Source organism: Bos javanicus, chromosome 1 (genome assembly GCF_032452875.1).
Source record: "Bos javanicus breed banteng chromosome 1, ARS-OSU_banteng_1.0, whole genome shotgun sequence".
Classification (NCBI taxonomy): Eukaryota; Metazoa; Chordata; class Mammalia; order Artiodactyla; family Bovidae; genus Bos; species Bos javanicus.
Genome location: NC_083868.1, coordinates 38565847 through 38580964, shown reverse-complemented (window position 1 = coordinate 38580964; position 15118 = coordinate 38565847). Strand labels below are relative to the sequence as shown.

The window sequence follows — 15118 nt, the reverse complement described above, 5'->3', positions numbered from 1 at the left end:
TTTTTTCTCCTTTTCAAAGTTATCATTTTACTCCACTATTATTTAGACTGTGTCTTACAGCCTTTTAGAAAGTCCACAGGGAGTTCTGAAAGGTTGGCAGAAATTTTGTTGAATTATAAACATCTAGTCAATGCTTTACCAACATTCCAAATAATCTTATTTCTACATTAGCACTTAAAAAATAGTAATATCCTAAGAGTCTCCCTGGTGGGACTCCCTGGTGGCTCAGATGGTAAAGAATTCACCTGCAATGTGGGAGATCTGGGTTTGATCCCTGAGTTGGGTAGACCCCTGGAGGAGGGCATGGCAACCCACTCCAGTATCCTTGCCTGGAGAATCCCATGGACAGAGGAGCCTGGTGGGCAACAGTCCGTGTGGTTGCAAAATGTCGACATGACTGAGCGACTAAGCACAGCACAGGAGTCAAAATGGAAGCCTTTGAGATCTAGTCTTCCTAAGCCTCTAAGCATGCTTCATACTTATTGCTTATTGGGGGGGTCTGGGAGATGGTGCAGGAAGAGGGGTATTGCAGAATTAGGCCAGCTCTCTTATTGTTGCCTTTTGCTTTTCCAAACATAAATACAGACACAGGCCACTGAACTAATAATATTAATTGATGCCACCCTAACAAAATAGGTCAAATAGAACAAAAACAAAACATTTACTGGGCTGTAACTTCTTGTTACATGACATCAAATCAGATGGTGTTTTGGTGCCCTAATGTGTAGGAGGTAAAAAAGACAAAGCAAGCTGACTACATAAATATCTTGCTGCATATCCTAAAAAGAGACCTCTTGTTGTAGCCTCAGAAAGTATAACCAATTTACAGTATAGTTGTTTAGAGGAGAAAAGAGAGGGAAAAAGAAAGAGAGAGAAAAGAGATTTCCTCTTTAGACCTTGCCAAACTCTGAATTCTGAGTTCCTTCAAAAATACCTTAATTTATCACTTACTGAGAGCATATACATAGTTTATTTAGACAATATAGTTTATTTCAAGGTAATAAGCTACCTGTTCTATCTTTTGGGTAGTTTTGGAAGAAGTAACTAATATGTACCCCTGTCTTTGTCTAGGGCTAAAGCAAAGGTTTAATCTTGGGGATAATTGGCAGAGTGTTCAACTTACTCTTTTTTCCTAGACTAGGGGCTGTAAATTAGTTACAATTAAATCTTCATGTAAGGAGAGGTTCATTTCACTTCTGTTGTGACTAAACAGTTCAAGCATTGTTTCCCTACTCATTTGATCTGTTCAAGAAAAGAGGGGTCAATGATCACATTTTTTAAAATGCCACTATTCATTTGATCTGTTCAAGAAAAGAGGGGTCAATGATCACATTTTTTAAAATGCCACTGCTTTCCTACTTCTAAATGCCAACCCTCATTTCTCCTAATCCAAATGTTATAAAACTCACCTTTATATGTATACTATATAATTCACAGGTTGTCTCCTCTTCTTTCCTAGATTTAAACCTTATCTAGACCTACCTCTTATGATTTCCCTTATAGCTCAGTTGGTAAAGAATCCACCTGCAATGCAGGAGACCCCGGTTCGATTCCGGGTCGGGTAGATCCATTGGAGAAGGGATAGGCTACCCTCTCCAGTCATTCTTGGGCTTCCCTTGTGGCTCAGATGGTAAAGAATCCACCCGCAACGCGGGAGACCTAGGTTCGATCCCTCGGTTGGGAATATCCCCTGGAGATGGGAAAGGATACCCACTCCAGTATTCTGGCCTGGAGAATCCATGGACTATAGTCCATGGGGTCGCAAAGAGCCGGACATGCCTAAGTGACTTTCACTTACTCACAGACCTACCTCTTACAGTATTTGATTCTCTTAAATTGTTTCTTGTCAGCCTTTTCATTGCTTAGTCCTCTTGAAAGACAGAGGCATGGTTCACCTTTACAGAATACTTTTTAAAATGTTTTCCCAATCCTTAATATAATAATATGAGCAGAATCAGTTGCTCAGCAGTGTAGTCAAGGCTATGGTTTTTCTGGTAGTGGTGTACAGATATGGGAGTTGGACCTCAATAAGAAACAAATGTGAAATGTAGAGAAGTGTATTAGCTAGTATTTTAGCTCTCTTTAAAAAAAAAAAAACTTTAAAAGAATGGACGTATAACATATGTACAGACATAACATTTGTTTCTTAAGGCTAACACAAGCTTTTCTGAAGTTGTAATAATTATGTAGCCTGATGAATGCCTAATTAAAAATCTATCTTTGGTTTTTTTCTTAGTCCTTGCAACCTTCATATTTTTTAATACCCCTCCTCAATTGTAAATATTCTATTGTATAAATCTTTATAATAAAAATCAAAGATTTTTACACTTAATATGTGATGATTAATTTTTTCAGTCTTTAAACTTTTTATTTTGTATTGGAGTATTGGCCACCTCATGCGAAGAGTTGACTCATTGGAAAAGATTCTGATGCTGGGAGGGATTGGGGGCAGGAGGAGAAAGAGACGACAGAGGATGAGATGGCTGGATGGCATCACTGACTCGATGGATGTGAGTTTGAGTGAACTCTTGGAGTTGGTGATGGACAGGGAGGCCTGGCATGCTGTGATTCATGGGGTCGCAAAGAGTCGGACACGACTGAGCGACTGATCTGATCTGATCTGATAGCTGATTAACAATGTTGCAGTAGTTTCACGTGAACAGCAAAGGGACTCAGCCATACATATACATGTATCCTTTCTCCCTCAAATATGTGATTATTTAAAATAAAATTTGTAAAATAAAATTTCCAATTATTATCAACTAATGGTTTTTCTATATCTTTTGGAAAATAACAATAGTAACTTCCTATATCAATCAAAAATGGCAACTCTATTTTTACCAGTCTTTGTGTAAGCAAAACATGCCATTTCAGCAGTTGAGAGATAGGAGAAGGCAATGGCACCCCACTCCAGTATTCTTGGCTGGAAAATCCCATGGATGGAGGAGCCTGGTAGGCTGCAGTCCATGGGGTCGCTGAGGGTGGGACACGACTGAGCGGCTTCACTTTCACTTTTCACTTTCATGCATTGGAGAAGGAAATGTCAACCCACTCCAATGTTCTTGCCTGGAGAATCCCAGGGACGGGGGAGCCTGGTGGGCTGCCGTCTATGGGGTCGCACAGAGTCGGACATGACTGAAGCGACTTAGCAGCAGCAGCAGCAGCAGCAGAGAGATAGGAGGCACAATTATATCTCAAAGTGTTATCTAATTGTTCTGTTTGTGCATTGGATGCCATTTCCCTGACCCTGTCCCACACTGAAGAAGAAACAAAGATTCAGACACTCTGCCAAACCAAAGGCTAGCCTAAAATTCCCTTCTCAGATACATTCTTTTAGGGACAGTTTTTCATTCTTGGGATGCCAAGAGGGGCTAAAAGAAGAGACAGAAAACAGAATTTTAAAAGATGAGTTTTAGGAGGGAGGAATGTGAGAACTATCTCAGCAAAGGTAAGAGATTCAGAGGATGAACTAGCCTAAAGTTTGGGTCTCCTCCATCTGCTACCTCACTTGCATCTGACTGATTGGCTTTGGACAACCTGCAGTTCTGATCCCTCTGAACAGAACACAGCAGGCTTGGACACCTAAGTGGGAAAGGGGCTTTTAACGTTTTTCTTTAACTCTTGATGGAGGTCAAGAGAGATTTTTCCTGTGAGAAGAGGCAATGCTGAGCTTCCCTGATGGCTCAACTGAGAAAGAATTTGCCTGCAATGCAGAAGATGCAGTTCTGTGGGTGTGATCCCTGGGTGGGGAAGATTCCGTGGAGAAGCAAATGGAAACCCACTCCAATATTCTTATCCCATGGACAGAAGAGCCTGGTGGGCTATGATCCATGGCGTCACAATGAATTGGACATGGCTTAGAAACTAAACCACCACCACCACAGAAGCAATGCTAACTCCACTATCCTTATGACAGGTGTTAAATGAATTATGTACCAACAACAGTAAATTAATTTTTGTTGTTTAATCAAATTTATGCTGAAGAAAATTTTTGCTCCCACAAAAAACATTGAGGGAGTCAGTGGTTATGTTATTGACATAATTGTTCAGCTTCTGTGGTCGTTATTTTGCAGAAGGGATGACTCAGATGAGGTAAAAAAAAATCAAGCAGATTCAGTCATGTTTCTAATCTCGGACTAATAACTAAATATAACCTAAAATTTTTAATCTGAATGTAACACTTTTCAAGCCTGTTAGTTGGCTTTTCACAAGGATTTTCTTGAAAAACTTTTTAATCTAAAAGAAGTGAGACAAATGATTAGAGACAATGTGATGATACCAAAAGAGAATGGGTTTTGGAGCCAGGCTTGATGAACTTTGTTCTCAGTTATGTGAATTTGGTAAGATTAAACTCCACTTCTCTGAGTTTTAGTTTGTTATGTGTTTAAAACAGCAAGATAGGGTTAATCAGATCAGATCAGATCAGTCACTCAGTCGTGTCTGACTCTTTGCGACCCCATGAATCGCAGCACGCCAGGCCTCCCTGTCCATCACCAACTCCCAGAGTTCACTGAGACTCACGTCCATCGAGTCAGTGATGCCATTCAGCCATCTCATCCTCTGTCGTCCCCTTCTCCTCCTGCCCCCAATCCCTCTCAGCATCACAGTCTTTTCCAATGAGTCAACACTTCACATGAGGTGGCCAAAGTACTGGAGTTTCAGCTTTAGTATCATTCCTTCCAAAGAAATCCCAGGGCTGATCTCCTTCAGAATGGACTGGTTGGATCTCCTTGCAGTCCAAGGGACTCTCAAGAATCTTCTCCAACACCACAGTTCAAAAGCATCAATTCTTCGGCGCTCAGCTTTTTTCACAGTCCAACTCTCACATCCATACATGACCACAGGAAAAACCATAGCCTTGACTAGACGAACCTTTGTTGGCAAAGTAATGTCTCTGCTTTTGAATATGCTATCTAGGTTATTCATAACTTTCCTTCCAAGGAGTAAGCGTCTTTTAATTTCATGGCTGCAGTCACCATCTGCAGTGATTTTGGAGCCCAGAAAAATAAAGTCTGCCACTGTTTCCACTGTTTCCCCATCTATTTCCCATGAAGTGATGGGACCGGATGCCATGATCTTCGTTTTCTGAATGTTGAGCTTTAAGCCAACTTTTTCACTCTCCACTTTCACTTTCATCAAGAGGCTTTTGAGTTCTTCTTCACTTTCTGCCATAAGGGTGGTGTCATCTGCATATCTGAGGTTATTGATATTTCTCCCGGCAATCTTGATTCCAGCTTGTGTTTCTTCCAGTCCAGTGTTTCTCATGATGTACTCTGCATATAAGTTAAATAAATAGGATGACAATATACAGCCTTGATGAACTCCTTTTCCTATTTGGAACCAGTCTGTTGTTCCATGTCCAGTCCTAACTGTTGCTTCCTGACCTGCATACAAATTTCTCAAAGGCAGATCAGGTGTTCTGGTATTCCCATCTCTCTCAGAATTTTCCACAGTTTCTTGTGACTCACGCAGTCAAAGGCTTTGGCATAATCATTAAAGCAGAAATAGATGTTTTTCTGGAACTCTCTTGCTTTTTCCATGATCCAGCGGATGTGGCAATTTGATCTCTGGTTCCTCTGCCTTTTCTAAAACCAGCTTGAACATCAGGAAGTTCATGGTTCACATATTGCTGAAGCCTGGCTTGGAGAATTTTGAGCATTACTTTACTAGCATGTGAGATGAGTGCAATTGTGTGGTAGATTGAGCACTCTTTGGGATTGCCTTTCTTTGGGATTGGAATGAAAACTGACCTCTTCCAGTCCTGTGGCCACTGCTGAGTTTTCCAAATTTGCTGGCATATTGAGTGCAGCACTTTCACAGCATCATCTTTCAGGATTTGGAATAGCTCAACTGGAATTCCATCACCTCCACTAGCTTTGTTCGTAGTGATGCTTTCTAAGGCCCACTTGACTTCACATTCCAGGATGTCTGGCTCTAGGTCAGTGATCACACCATCGTGATTATCTAGGTTGTGAAGATCTTTTTTGTACAGTTCTTCTGTGTATTCTTGCCATCTCTTCTTAATATCTTCTGCTTCTGTTAGGTCCATACCATTTCTGTCCTTTATCGAGCTCATCTTTGCATGAAATGTTCCTTTGGTATCTCTGATTTTCTTGAAGAGATCCCTAGTCTTTCCTATTCTGTTGTTTTCCTCTATTTCTTTGCATTGATCGCTGAAGAAGGCTTTCTTATCTCTTCTTGCTATTCTTTGGAACTCTGAATTCAGATGTTTATATCTTTCCTTTTCTCCTTTGCTTTTCACTTCTCTTCTTTTCACAGCTATTTGTAAGGCCTCCCCAGACAGCCATTTTGCTTTTTTGCATTTCTTTTCTATGGGAATGGTCTTGATCCCTGTCTCCTGTACAGTGTCACGAACCTCATTCCATAGTTCATCAGGCACTCTATCTATCAGGTCTAGGCCCTTAAATCTATTTTTCACTTCCACTGTATAATCATAAGGGATTGATTTAGGTCATACCTGAATGGTCTAGTGGTTTTCCCTGCTTTTTATAGGAGATAATAAAAAAGAGCATGTATGTGCTTATGGTGCCATATTTAATATTATGATAAATAATGAAACTTTTTAGAGACTCCTGCATGCCAGCAGGATAGATATTTGCAGGCAGACAGACTCTGAGCCAGTGATAGGAACACTTCAGAACATATATTTGTCTCATCCTACACTTCTGTAGTTTTAGTTTAGATCCGTGATGTCACATTTATATCTTTTTGACAAGGAATGGTAGATTCCTTTGAAAACACATTCTGTTAGATGAGTGGGTTTATTTTATAACAAATAATACGTGTCTTATTTAAGATACCAAGTACATCCACTACACAACCACATAATTTATATTTTTTGATCAAGTACATTGTGGCATTTAAGTGGTAGAATACATAGAAAAAAGAGTACTGGAGGATAAGTATATTTAAATTCTTGTCCCCATGTCCATCAACAGATGAGTGGATAAATAATCTGTGGTACATATATACAGTGGAATGTTACTCAGCCATAAAAAGGAACACATTTGAGTCCATTATGATGAGGTGGATAAACCTAAAGCCTACTATGCAGAATGAAGTAAGTCGGAGACAGAAAAGCAAATATCATATATTAATGCATATGTATGGAGTCTAGAGAGATGGTGTTGATGAACCTATTTGCAGAGCAGCAGTGGAGATGCAGACAGAACAGACTTATGGACACAGTAGGGGAAGGAGAGGGTATGACACATGAAAAGAGTAGCATGGAAACATATGTACCACCATATGTAAAATAGTCAGTGGGAATTTGCTGTATGATTCAGGGAACTCAAACTGGGGCTCTGTGACAACCTACAGGGGTGGCTTGGTGTGGGAGGGTGATTCAAGATGGAGGTTCAAGAGGGAAGGGATGTATGTGTACTTAAGGCTGATGCACGTTGATGTATGGTATTAACAAACACAATATTGTAAAGTAATTATCTTCCAATTAAAAATAAATAAATTTTAAAAATTCCTGTCTCCTTAGCACCACTTTGTAGTTCTATGATCTTGAAAAATACATGTAACTTCTTTCAGCTCCAATTTCTTCAATAAGAAAATGGAAATGATAATTCTATCCTGTAGCATATTTCGGTATTTATGTAAGATCAAATGAAATCACTAATATGCACTTTGAGAGTTGTTACACACCATCCCAGTTGAAAGTATTATTGGGTAAACTAAAACAAACTTTCAAATTCACACAAAATTTATTTAGACAGAATCATTTTTTTAATTATTAGCTTTGTTATCCTTTAGGTCAGAGGTGTAATAATTTTCATTTTTAATATTCCTCTCATTATCAGAGATAATGACACTTTCCCCTCTTTTCTGAGAAGCAGTAGCAAATAGTAGTGGATGGTTGCAGGTCTGAGCATTGGGGTGCCTGTGATCTAAGCTGTACTTTTGTTGTTTATAAGCTTAATAACTTAGAGCAAATATCTTGTATGCTCTGGATTTTCATCATCTCTGTAGTAATGGAGTTTACTGTGTTTTCTTCTGATTTTATAAATTTATGTGAGCATTTTTTAAAACTATCACTTTAGTTCTCCAAATTGAGAATTTCCCAATTGAGAACTTCCCCAAAGATAAGTATAATATGTGTTACTACACAAGGTCTGTGTCATGCAATGAGGCTCTTATAGGGAAAGAGATATACTTAAATATCATTATTAACCTTTGAATTCTAAAGTTTGATATTCTGTAAGGAAGAAATGCTGAGGAGTGATGTTTATGGTTTGTTTTCCAATTGCATCTGACCTTGATTATTCTGTTATTACATCAGTATATTCATCTTTAATACAAAGTGTTACTGTTTTCCTCAGAAAGGCTAACATATTTTCTTCGACATTCAGAAAGGCTTCCCTGGTGGCTCAGACGGCAAAGAATCTGTCTGCAATGCAGGAGACCTGGGTTTGATCTCTGGGGTGGGAAGATCCCCTGGAGAAGGAAATGGAAACCCGCTCTAGTATTCTTGCCTGGAGAATCCCCATGGACAGAGGAACCTGGTGGGCTATAGTCCGTGGGGCCACAAAGAGTCGGATATGACTGAATGACTAAAGCTTTCTTTTCAGAAGGGCCAAGTTTTTGCTGTATTAAATCAGGTAGCATGCCTAAAACTATTTCAAATAAGTGAGATAATTTTAATCTCAGACCCTTTCATTGTTGGTTGGGCTGCCATTTTTCAGTTAGCAATACACTTGGTGGCTGGCATGCTCACAGAATAGCATCTTTTAGATGCACACAGCCTTAATTTATCTTGAGCTTGAGCAGCAATAAAAATGGTGAGGGGGGTGGTATGGGGAGGGGGGAGGGAGGAGGGTTCAGGATGGGGAGCACGTGTATACCTGAAATTTAAAAAAAAAATTAAAAAATTAAAAAAAATTAAAAATAAAATAAAATTAAATTAAATTTAAAAAAATAAATTAAAAAAAATTTCTTGAAGGCACAGAAAATTAACAAGGTAAAGCAGAATTATGAAGGAGAGAGGCAATCCTGACATTTGGGGCACTAGTCTTACAGGCAATATATGCCAATACCAATTCGGAGAAATGGGTCTCAGAGGGTAAGGGCTGAGCAGAGTTTTAAATAGCCTTATAGGACCAGAGAGGCAAATTAGTATCAAGAATTTATCAGAAAGGAATAGCACTGGCAAATATTCCATCTTGAGTTAGAATGTGAAAGAATGCACCCTAAAATAAAGTTGAATCAGAAGTAGAAAAGCCTTTCAAGAAAGCGATCAAGTCATTTTAATCTCTGTAAAGGGATGTAAGTGATCTATTATTAGCTTTCTTGGATACATGAATCTAATGACTATTTAACAATAAATAATTGTTAACATAGATGAATAAAGGATATACTAAAATATCAGATTTTTTTCCAAAATAAGCTAAATAAAATAGTTGAGCCCTTCTTTGTATGATCACTAAATTAGAACAGCTAATTCATGTTTTTGAGTAACGTGTAGCAAAAGATCACAGAGCAATAACAGAGAAGCTAGCAAAAGTTAATGTCATCATAGGCCTCAGGTTATTTACATAAAAGTTCATTTATGAAGTTTTTAAGCTTCCTGCATAGCTCAGCTGGTAAAGAATCCACCTGCAAAGCAGGAGACCCTGGTTCAATTCCTGGGCAGGGACATTGCCCTAGAGAAGGGCTAGGCTACCCACTCTAGAAAAAAATAAAAAAAAAAAAAATAAAAATGGTGAGCGATATATGGGAAATAGATGGGGAAACAGTGTCAGACTTTATTTTTTGGGGCTCCAAAATCACTGCAGATGGTGATTGCAGCCCTGAAGTTAAAAGACGCTTACTCCTTGGCAGGAAAGTTATGACCAACCTAGATAGCATATTCAAAAGCAGAGGCATTACTTTGCCAACAAAGGTCTGTCTAGTCAGGCTGTGGTTTTTCCAGTGGTCATGTATGGATGTGAGAGTTGGACTATAAAGAAAGCTGAGCACTGACGAATTGATGCTTTTGAACTGTGGTGTTGGAGAAGACTCTTGTCTTCTTGTAATACTCATGTAAGGTATTACATGTACACTGTACACATACCTGTATTGGTTGCCGTATTGTATTATTTTTTATTTAATTTGCAAAAGTTGTTTATAAATTCTAGATGTTAATCTATTGCTTGATTTTGAACTTTGTTATTTTTATCATTATTTGTCAACTGCTTAAAATTTTTTATATACTCAGAGTTACCATTTTTTTTCTCTTTGTCTTCTGTATTTTGTGCTTTGCATATGGTCTTCCTTTTGCCATGGGTTTTTATTTTCTCGTTTGTATAGATAACCAGGTGTTTTAGCCTATCAAGTATCTTTCAAATAGCTGATTGAACTGTAATCCTACATTTCTCAGAGATCACACAAGTTTTCCATTAAAACTGAGAAAGGTTGTTACTCTAAAGATGCTGTGGCTATGACTTTTGACAATCATTTCAGCATGTGTTTTTCCCAACATTGTCATAATGAGGTAATCGTTGAATTTTCGTTAGTTATGTTTGACCTCAAGCACAAACTTGAATAATTTGTGCAAATCATTAGACAAGTGCTGTAGCTACACACCAAACTGCTCTTTGGGTTGTTAACCGAGGGGCATATGTATCTGCATTCCCCGCCGCCTCAGTTTAACACTACTTTGAATGTCATGCAATTTACAGACAAAAAATGATTTAAATTCTCACGTTTAAAAAATATTTTAGGTGGAGAAATGAAAGATTTGTTCATGTAAACATATTTTTTTTCCTTCAGTTTTGTCGAGGCAACATGCTTCACAAGTCCTGATTAGGAGACGCCGTGCAAATACATTGCTTGAAGAAACGAAAAAGGGCAATCTTGAAAGAGAATGCATTGAAGAACTGTGCAATAAAGAAGAAGCCAGGGAAATCTTTGAAAATAACCCGGAAACGGTAAGAACTCATGAAAAGTGGTCAGTTAGTATACCTAGACATATAGTTACAGACGGAACATTTCTAGCTTTAGTCTCTGTTCCCTCGTGTTCCTTTTTAAAATTAATGATTGTGTATATCACCTTCTGTGGGCTCAATCCACGCACCAGTGCAGGAGACACAGGAGATGCGGGTTTGATCCCTGGGTCGGGAAGATCCCCTGGAGAAGAAAATGGCAACCACTTCAGTAATCTTGCTTGGAAAATCACATGGACAGAGGAGCCTGGTGGGCTACAGTTCATGGGCTCCCAAAGAGTTGAACACAGCTTAGCAACTGAACAATGACAACAGCATTACCTTCTGCATTTTCCCAGCGAAGCATTTCAGGAGGAAGTGCCTTCAAGGGTGGGCGTGTTAGGGAAATACTATTTGCCGAAAGCAATGTGCTCTGACCAAACTATAATTCAGTTATACCTAATTATCACAAATAGTATGAATTTCATGGTTTGTAACTACTTTCTCTCAACCAGTATTTTGTACTGTTGGGTGAGGGGAAGGCATCTCTAGTGTGTGCGTGTGTGTGTGTGTGTGTATGACTACATCGTTATCACTATGCTTCATTAATTCTCTCCATTGGCTTTTTTAACTAAGCTTTAGAAAACAGGACCTCTAATTCAGAGCTTGGTACATAGTAGGTATTCAGTGAATGCTTACTGAAGAATTCATTTCAATACTGTGTTTCCTAAGAACACTTCTAATTTATTCCATAAACTCTTGGGAAGTTTCCTGAGCCCACTTTAAATCATTGATAATCCCAGGGGTAGAATTTATATCTTTAGTGCATACATTTTTCCAAGTTAGTCTAGAAAACTATAAAGATCCCTAAATGTCTTACAGAAATAAGAGACCCTTAGAGCTGATCTTTAGTCCCCCATTTCTCCTAGAGAAGCCTTTCTCTAACTTGTTCTGTGGGTAGCAAGAATATAAATAGTGCCTCTAAGAATCAGGATGAGGGTGACCTTGAGAATTGAAATTTGATAACCTTTCGGGTTACCCTAGTTTTTTTCCTGGATGAACTGTATACCCAAAAGGAAATGAGGGAGGCATATGTATCTTCAAAATACCTCCTTTACTTCTGACTTAGCTCCTGGGACCATGAGACTAGATAAGCAGTAACAAGCAGGAACCATTTGTCTATAGTGAGAGAACCTGTCCAAGACAGTGATAACTTGTGTTTCCTGGGATTACCCTTAGTCCTCTTACCTCCACATACTCTAATAGGTTCAAAGGGAGTTTTTCCCAAGTTACCCATTTTTAACACTCTCCAAGATTAAAACCAAATGTTTCTCTTAGTTTTGCTGTCTTTTGTGGAAAAACAGTTGACAAGGCAAAAATATTTTATTTCACACAAGGTAACTGTGTACTCTTATTGTGTAAGAAGCAAATACACACACTACACACATATACATAAATGTTTCTTTTTATTATGGAAATTGAAACTATATCCCAAAGTAGGGACTCCTTCCCTTTTCAGCGATTATCCGACATCTGCTATTCTTGTTCTGCCTATTCTGTACCCCATTCACTCTAATTTTTGTTTTATTTTGCCGAAATATTTTAAGACAAGCCTGCATGCCCAAGATTTCATTTTATTATATCACCCATCAGTACTTGAGCATGTATTTCTAACATTAAATATGTTCTAATAGTTTAGCCTCTGAGTAGCAAATGGGGAATGAGACAGAAGACGTATGGAGGGGAGGGGAAGAGTGGAGAAAAGAAACTCATTTATGTGCTTCCTCTCCTCCACTCATTCTGATAATGGTGTTACGGATAGAAGAAAAGAGATGATGGTGAGAGTGAGGAAGAGGTGGGAGATGAAAGAAAAAGCATTTGTTATTGTTTCTCACTTTCTTTCCTTTCCCAAACACTCCTTGTCTACATCCCTCACACCCTAGTCCACACTCCCAGTCACCACCTTATTGCTTATCTCCCCATTGTCCCTAATATAGTCCTTTCCCCATTACATTATCTCGTGTTGAACCCATTCATCATTACCTATGTCCTGGCTTTTGTTCTGTAGAACAGGGGTTCCCCAGCCTCTGGGATCTAATGCCTGATGATCTGAGGTAGAACTGAAGTAATAATAATGGAAATAAAATGCACAATAAACGTAATACATTTGAATCATCCTGAAACTATCCCCATTCCCTTGGTCTGGAAGAAAAATTGTCTTCCATGAAACCAGTCCCTGGTGCCAAAAAGATTGGGGACCGCTGCTATAGAGGACAGTATCAATGTCTGAATTGCCTAGTGGTTGGATCTCATTCTTAGAAATTAGTAGATAAGTGTTGTGTAGGTTTATATGTGAGAGGAGGAAGGAATAAGGACTTTAATTGTATCCTGGATGAAAATTATGCTCTGTACTTAAGGTTGTTTTTGTGTAGAAATGTTGGTTTCTCATGAGGAGTTCTTATGCTATTAGTGCTGCACATTAGATATTTTATGGCTTAAGAAGGCTTTTGTGAACCAGCCTGGGGACCTTTCCATCAGAAAATCATTGTTAACATTTTTCTCCTTTTGGTAAAGTGTATTCCTTAGTCCAAATTACTGATTTACAGAAAAATTTCTTGGTGCATCACCAGTTTATAAGTAAGGTATTACATGTACATAAGATGCTAAAAGATAAATGTCCACTTCAATTCAAATTATGTTATTCAACAATTAATCTAGTGTGTGTGTAATCAACATGATGTCAAATATATCAAATGGGTATCTAATCATCATGGAAAAATTAAAGGATTTACTAAAAGGAGGCATATGTAGTCACATTTAACATTTTCAATGGAACCTGTTTTCAGTTTAGAAGTCTTTGAAGCATGATTTAATTGATCAGTATTGCTTTAAGCCTAAAAGCATTTTATTGGCTTAATGCTATTAGCCATATACTTCTGGTGTACCTTTTACTATAGAAAAAATGTTATATTGTAATGTGAAAATGACAGTTATATGTAATTTATTGCATCTTCAATATAAAAACATGTTTTAAAATTAAATGTTAACTTTATAGTGAAATTTACCTTTGTTAAGATATATTTTTTCTTTTCTTTTTTTCTAGGAATATTTTTATCCAAAATATTTAGGTAAGTTTAAAGGATCTCAATCATATAATCTTAGAAATTATAGAAACTTAAATATGATGAAGTCCAATCCTCTGTTTATATGTATTCCACCCCATACAATTTCATTAGCCTTGGGAGTAAGATCTCATTCTGTATGCAGATTTGCTATCCTTGCTGTCCTTTTATTTAAAGACATGTACCCAACTTTCACTTTTCTTTGCCTATCTTATTTGGCAGTGTAATAGAAAAGCCGAAGTCCTAAGAAAAATAATAATAATATGATGTGGGCTCTAGTCTCAGACCTAAAAGTTTCTGCTGTGTCAGATTAGGCAACTTATTTAACTTTTTAATTTCTGTATTATATTATGTTATAACTTTATTTTCTAACTTCAGAGCTATTGGGAATACCAAATAAACACATGAATTAGATAGATTTTTTTAAATTATGTTGAACTTTCTTCAAACGTAAAGTATAATTCAACTGATTTATATAGTTGAAAGAAAAAGTATGACCTTTCTTACTATGACTTATTTTTGATTCACATTTTATATTTTGGTCTTTATTTAGTTATATGTGATGAATTCCACTGTTGAGAACAGAAATGCTCTACCTTAATTAAAACCTTTTTGTCATTTGATGTGTATATTTTGTAGGCCAGTGTTCCTAATTGGGAAAAAGAAATGTTTATAATCCTGTCTCTGGTAAATCTAATAGTAATTTCACTAATTATCACAGCTCATGCTGGGAGCTCCTTACAGTGAGATAATATCACCCAAGAAATTAGATCACTATTACATATATTTTGGACAGTGTTTGGATCTAGGGTTGTAAGAGTTCAGGAAACATATTAGTCTATCCACATCCTCCATGCAGTGCACTGAAAACATGGAATTTGGGCAGAAATACTCAGGGCTTCATTATATAAAGGTAAGTTTTAAAATTGTGTTCTTTTCCTTAGAAAATAGAGTAAACAACTGCCATCTGTGTAGGCCTGTAAAATATCACCGGATAAAATGGATGATTAAATTTATGAGAGAAAAACTCCTCGGGAAGAATGCTACATTCTGAGCCAAGATGTAAAC

The 15118-nt window shown here is 37.7% G+C and overlaps 1 protein-coding gene across 1 annotated transcript in view; it reads left to right on the top strand.

Annotated features, from left to right (window-relative positions):
• The window catches only part of PROS1 (protein S), a 65423-nt gene that overhangs the window by 6550 nt on the left and 43755 nt on the right, over positions 1–15118 (top strand). The window contains exons 2-3 of the mRNA XM_061434657.1: positions 10777–10934; positions 14032–14056. Of these exons, the coding sequence (XP_061290641.1) occupies positions 10777–10934; positions 14032–14056 (183 nt within the window). The remainder of the gene's footprint in view (positions 1–10776; positions 10935–14031; positions 14057–15118) is intronic.